Below are 6,547 nucleotides of genomic sequence, written 5' to 3' on the forward strand. Positions count from 1 at the left end.
CGAAGAAGTATTCCTACGTTTGCTTCAGTGCAGAAACCAAGACTCTTCTTGCCTTTAGCTACAGTTATTTTTCATTTTTAATCAGAGCACAAAATTTTACATAGTCAGTGTACCAGTAAGCCAAACTAATTGCATCTTACATCAGATTTTGAAGCTCAGAATGCAAATTTAAAACAAATAGAAGAATATCATAAATACTACATCTTCTCTCCCTCTCACAAAGAAACACATGCATGCTCTTAAATAGACATTTGAGAAAGGAAACACTGCAGGCCTATTGCTGTCACTTGGCACTAATTATCTTGAAAGTTTTGGTTGTTTTACACTTAAATTCTCAAGCCTACATCCAACACTTACCGGAAACTCCTTTTGTGTATCCATGTGGTTTCGAAAAGGAAGTTACAAAGTGATCAGTGGTGTTTAGAAATGAGCCATGTAAAGAGCCAGTTGACTAGAAAAAAAGTAGATATTGACCGAAGCACTCAGCTCTGCAAGTTCTCTATCAGCAAATCAAGACGGTGTTGGTCTGCAGAAACATGCTTATTTCAGCTGTGGTCAGACACAAGTCGATCATAAGCTTCTGATGCAGTGCCATTGTGGGAAAGCCATTGCAGTGCTACAATGTGTGACATGAAGTGTTGTCAGGAGTTAGGAAAGTACTGATGCTATTTTCATAGTCTTTAGCGGGTCTTTCTCTGAAATGTTGGTCGGAGAAGCAAACAGAAGTTGAGACTGAATCACTGCATAGCAAGACAGTGAGAAACAGAGTGCATGCCTGTCATAAATGGTTGTTTAATCCAGAAAATAGATATGTGGCCTTTTTTTTTTCCCCATGTACAGTGAAGAACCTGTGTCTGTAAATTACATTTTTCCTGCTTTCACTATGTTACCATGTTCAGAGAGTACTTATTTAAATAGCATTTAGACATACAATAAATATATAACATTTCACACATTTATTTATTGCCGTATAACTTGCAGGGTATCTGAGCATGCAAATGCAAAACTTTCCCTAGTGACAGTCACATTTTTGTTTAGACAGAACTGCATCCCATGCTGAATTGGAACTCTCCTCATCTCAGTTTCCCTACCAACTCTCATTCTCAACCTGGCTTCTCACTTCTTACCACACCTTCAAAATTTCTTCTCTCTGTTATAGATCAAAACAGAGGGTAACGAAACAAACAAACAAAATAACAGCTGAAACTGAGCAGATTCAGTTACTAAAGACTGTTTTTAGCTTTTCTGTTCTGTATGTTGCAGCCAACTGCTTTGCCACCCCATTTGAACCATTGCTTTTCCATGAACCTGTTGATACACTGATGCCAAGCCTTACATAAGTTGTTGTGCTTCATATCCAGCATTTTTTTTCGCCTCAGATATCATCATTTTGCTGTCAGGAAAGCTTTAAACCAAAGTATTTGTCTCACTTCTACCAGACCACACACTGAAAACCAGCAGTAATATATCAGTTTCAGAAGGCATGTTAAATTATCCTGAATCTGCAGAAAACTCTGTAGCAAGTTTGCATCACGAATTAAGATGGCAAATTTGCAGTGCTGTGCCCTGTGATACACGGCCTCATGAGCTCAAGAGCTTCAAATACTACATATTGCTGCTTCACATTCCATTTATTAGTGCAGAGGTGTGATATGGATTTGGAAATGTCAGCATCCCAACAAATCCCTACAAAATCTACCAGGATAAAACCATGAGAGATAGAAAGTTTTCAGTTGTCTTCAAGGTGAGTTGTGGTTCATACACAATATTAGAAAGTCAATAAACCCAATCCTCTATGAAGTATTATCAAGTTGTGCGCAGCAGGACTAATGAATCCTCATAGAATTTATCATTCAAAATAGAAATTAAAAAAAAAACAAAAACAACAAAAAACAAAACACTGCTGTTGAGTAGACACAAGTCAGGAAACCACATCAGGGAAGGAAGTTCTTTTTTATAATTGGTTATTTAACAGAGATATGTGTGTATGTACGTACACACTCTATACTTACATATAATTTTGTGTGTGCATATATATATGTCTATCTTTTATATTTTATATTTTATATCTGTCCAGGCCATCTCTTCTGATGACCCATGCACCAAACGAGCATCAAGCTGCTGCACTGCATGGCTGGAGTCCTCAGTCACAAAGCATCGCAGGTGTGATATAGTGGCTGGAGAATACAGCACAGGGCCTTGGGATACCTTCTGTATGATTTCCATGAAGCGGTACAGCAACATTTCCACATCAAAATATAGCCTTCTTTTTTGAGAAAAAGTTTTAAATAATTCACAGAAAATGTAAAGATTTCAGGTAGCTGTGATGTTTCAGGAGGTAGCAGATCAAAGCATGGTCTCTCCTCCTTCACCCCTTCCCAGCAGATCTGATTTCAGGGTTGGAAACTGAGAAGTGCAGAGAAACTCAAGTAAGAAGCAGAGGTAAATTAGTAGCAAAAAGTCTGTCTGGTCCCATCTGCATGGTCCCAGTGTTTGAGTTAGCTGTATTACAGGGTAGACTCTTACAGATTGCTTCTAATCAAGGCGGTAAAAATAATATTGTTTCAATTATGCTCTCCTATGCAAAAAGAAAAAGAAAAAAGCAAAGAAAAAGTCAATTTAAACATCTAGACTTGTGTAATACAGCAGAATCTGGACACTGAATTTAAAGCAGCAATTTTATAATCTCTAAAAACCCCCACATATACAGACCAGAATATTTCCTGCTACTCTTCTGAATTCTGCTGCTTGCTTCTTTTTTTTTCTCTGTCAAGGCCCTTTTCATTCAAGTTTAGCAGAAAGGTCTAGCTGAATTAATTTCCAGACAAATTCATGCAAATGAATAGCAACACGACACAAATTATTTGTGCACCTTATGTTTTTCCTTGCTAGGGTACTTGCTACTGAAAAATATTAAATTATTCATTTTGTGAGAAGTCCAGATTTATCTTTAGCCATTGACTTGTTTCTGTGAATAAAAGGAACTTTTCATCTAGGCAAAAATCCATATTTGGCTCCACGCACTTCAGTAGCATTAATTTGATTTCTTGTTACTTTTTCCTATCATGTCTCACAAAGAACTAATAAAATTGCTTAAATCAGGCCTGTTCTCCTCTTGATTTGAGCTTTGTTTATTTACGTGTTCACAGAAGAACAAACAGTGCCAAGATTAATCAGAATGAATTAATTTGCTACCTCATACTCTTACAATGAGTGAGTTATCACTATCATCTTTACAATTAGTGTGTTTTAGTAATGCTATCCAAGTATATATTATTAGTCAAGATAATCACTTTGGAAAGAGTTTTGTGAATGCTTCTTATTAACTAAGAACCACGATTCTTCTGAAAAGGATCATACTGTTACATGAGCAAATCGATATGCAGAATACCTCATTTATAATATCTGATCTATTTGGCCTTTTTCATTTCATGGTTTTGTTTTGTTTTTACAGCATGACATATCCAAAACCTGATGGTAAGGAAGAAGGAAGCTTATCTTCCTGAAGACAGAGAAATAGTTGTAGCCTCCGTGCTTTCAGCAGAGCTCCACTTTTTTCTGCAGCTTGTGAACTTGTCTTACTTCAATAAATGCAAAGTGAGAAATTCTGTCCATCTCTAACAGGCCTTGGTTTTCTGAAATGGAGGAGCTCCCTGACCTTTGCCCAGGCCTAGCAGCAGCTGATAGAGCCCTTCTTCCAGCAAAGGGCAACAGACTTCAAAATCATTCAGAGTTGAAGGTGACTTATCCAAGCACTGAACTTCAAACATTATCAAGTCTACTGATGACAAACAAGCTATACAGGAGAAAAATGGTCATGATTTACATCACCCATGAAGGCCAACACATGCAAAAATCAAAACAGAACAGTAAATTACCCAGCAAGCTGTAAAAAGAAATTTCACTTAAGCCTAAGAGTGGAATCTAGCTGCTGTGCTCAGTCCATTTTCTTCCTTGAACCTTTCTTGCCGATGTTTTTGATGCAGCCTGGACTCTCCCATTATGTATCATCTGTCTTCCCTCCCACTCGTGGTCACCCTGCTGTGCTGTGTTAACTCCAATCCATCACTATCTGGATCACATTTAACTAGATGGAATGGAGATTCATCTGTCTGTCTAAATCCTTCCGTTAGAACTGGAAGTGGATGATTGCACACTGACAGCCTGATTTACCCTTCTCCCCCTGAGGATACCGGAACAGGAACTGAGGAATACTGAGAAAGACAATGTGCTAACAACCCACATTAGTTATCCTGGGGAGACCTCAGCAGTGGGCAGATACCCCTGTATCTCTTACAGCACAACTCTAGCACCTGCCTCCACAGCATCTGCTTCTCACATTGCTGGAGACGTTATATAGGTGTTAACGCTGTGCTGAACTACACCAGAAGAGAAACTCCTACGTCCATCAGATACAGCAAGAAGTTGAGAATTGAAAGAGCTGGCTTCTGTCAGTAAGGGTGCTGAGTGCCCGGTTATTTCTGTACTTTTTTCAGATTAGGATCTTTTCAGTGAAGCCATGATCTCTCACTATACACCACGTGCTGATGTCAGTGCCTTAAGAATTTAAGGGGAGGAACCTTATACTTTTTGAATCTTTGAGCTGTTGCTGAGCCCTGCCATGGCCCAGCCAGCCTTACACATGCCAGAGAATAGGCTTGAGTACAAGAACCCACCACTCTTGATCATGGTGGAAAGCCCATTCCAAGGGCAGGATAATTAAGCAGAAGACATCCATAACAAATGAGTGCGAGGCCAGTCCTTACTGCTCTGTTAAAAGTATTCCTCCTGCTTGGCACTCAGCTTTTAGATTCTCAGTGCCTGGCTTCAGAGGATTCTGGCACTGCCACTATATTTATCTGCTCCTTCCACTTCAGTATGTTTCATGTCATTTTCAAGCAAGTAGAAATTCGAATGTGAATGGTATGTACAACACTCTGTAGTTCAGGATAAAAAATACTTTCTGAACATTAAGCAGTTCGTAGAGTGATCATAAAAGAAAGCCGCAATACATTCATTCTTAATCCTAATCAATATAAGAAGTATTTCACAGGAGATACGAATCCACTGACTTTGTAAAAGAACAATTACAGATTTTGTTGTTTCCTTGTTACATTTTTGCACCATAGCCTAGATCGCATCCCTGCCACTCTTTCCTCGCCCTAACCGAGTTCCCATTCACATATTAAACTGCATCTGTGAGGAGAAGGGGATGGAAGGGGAGAGGAACATACCTATACATAGCTACCAAAATGGTCGGATACAAGCATGTCCCAGGGCACAAAAGTTGAAAAAGCCTTTGATGAATTACAGGATGCAATATTAATAATATATAAATACAAAGGAAATACCAGCAAAGCTTGAAGTACATGTTGGATATCAGATTCTGCTGATCCTGGCATCTTCAAAGTATACTCAAAGCTTTTCAGAATATATTCAACAGTATAACTCTTCAAAATTAACATTATCTAGAACACACAACTAATGATGATAAAATAAACAATAATGATAAGATATAACGAATAGAGATAAGACTATCCCCATAATCCAAAACCATATGGCTGGCCTGAGGTGCAGTTAGGATTTTCCTACATTACATACATATATAGGATTAATATTTGGGCATTGAGAAATTTTTCAATGTTATTTTGGAACTTAATAAATACCAAAGAATAATAAGATAAATTTGTCAGTCAGAGATTAGAAGTCCTGACAATGTATTGTGACTGAAAGACAGTAGACCTTTTTTTAAGATAACTCAACAAAATATCTGATTCAGAAAATGTGTGACTACTGAGAACTTCTAGAAAAAGAGATGTTATTTAATTTACACCTTTCATTCCGTTTGACAACAAATGGAATGAAAGGCTTCATATAATAAAGGATGCTCCTGAAATGCTAACATCAATATATATCTTTCCCCTTTATTGGTTCACACTTATTCTTCATAAGAATTTCAGGGCTGAGTGTTCCATTGCAGAGTATTTCTATTCCTAAAAGTGAAATAGCCTCTGCTCTCAGTAGTAAGTACCAATGTCCAAGGTTTATTCAGTCATGGCCTACTGATGTGCTGTTGGCTTGTAATCAGACAATAAAAAGAACAGATGGCTTAACCAAATTTAATTTGCTATTTTATTTACCCTTATGCTGCCTCTTTATCATACAAATATTGAACAGTTATATTGTACAGTTAGAAAAACAAGACTGTGTTAGAGCTTGTTTATGAGCTAATCTAACACTTAACCATCAATCCTGAGATGCAAATGAGTAATTTAAATAGGATTCCAGGTCATTGTTTTTTTCCTGACCTAGTCTGTGACGGAAACAGCAAGAACTGCCATCAGAAATTATAATATTTGGTAACACTTGCCAGCTCAGTAGTTGATGGCAGTAATGCTGTGTCAGTGATTGTTTGCAAAACCAAAAGATCTCCAACTGCATGAAAAAAAAACATTTAAAAGTAAACTCAGGCCTCAAAATCTGGTCGTCTTTCTTCTATTTCCAAAATGTTTTTCAGTGCTCAACAGGGGATGATGACATCTGCAAT

The 6,547-nt window shown here is 37.7% G+C and overlaps 1 protein-coding gene across 1 annotated transcript in view; it reads right to left on the bottom strand.

Annotated features, from left to right (window-relative positions):
• Positions 1 to 2,509: 2,509 nt before the first annotated feature.
• Positions 2,510 to 6,547, bottom strand: part of NCBP2 (nuclear cap binding protein subunit 2, 20kDa) — a 36,569-nt gene continuing 32,531 nt past the window's right edge. The window contains 1 exon segment of the mRNA NM_001277455.1: positions 2,510 to 2,578. Coding sequence (NP_001264384.1) covers positions 2,569 to 2,578 — 10 coding nt within the window. The 3' untranslated portion in view covers positions 2,510 to 2,568.

This window comes from Gallus gallus, chromosome 9 (assembly GCF_016699485.2).
Source record: "Gallus gallus isolate bGalGal1 chromosome 9, bGalGal1.mat.broiler.GRCg7b, whole genome shotgun sequence".
Lineage (NCBI taxonomy): Eukaryota > Metazoa > Chordata > Aves > Galliformes > Phasianidae > Gallus > Gallus gallus.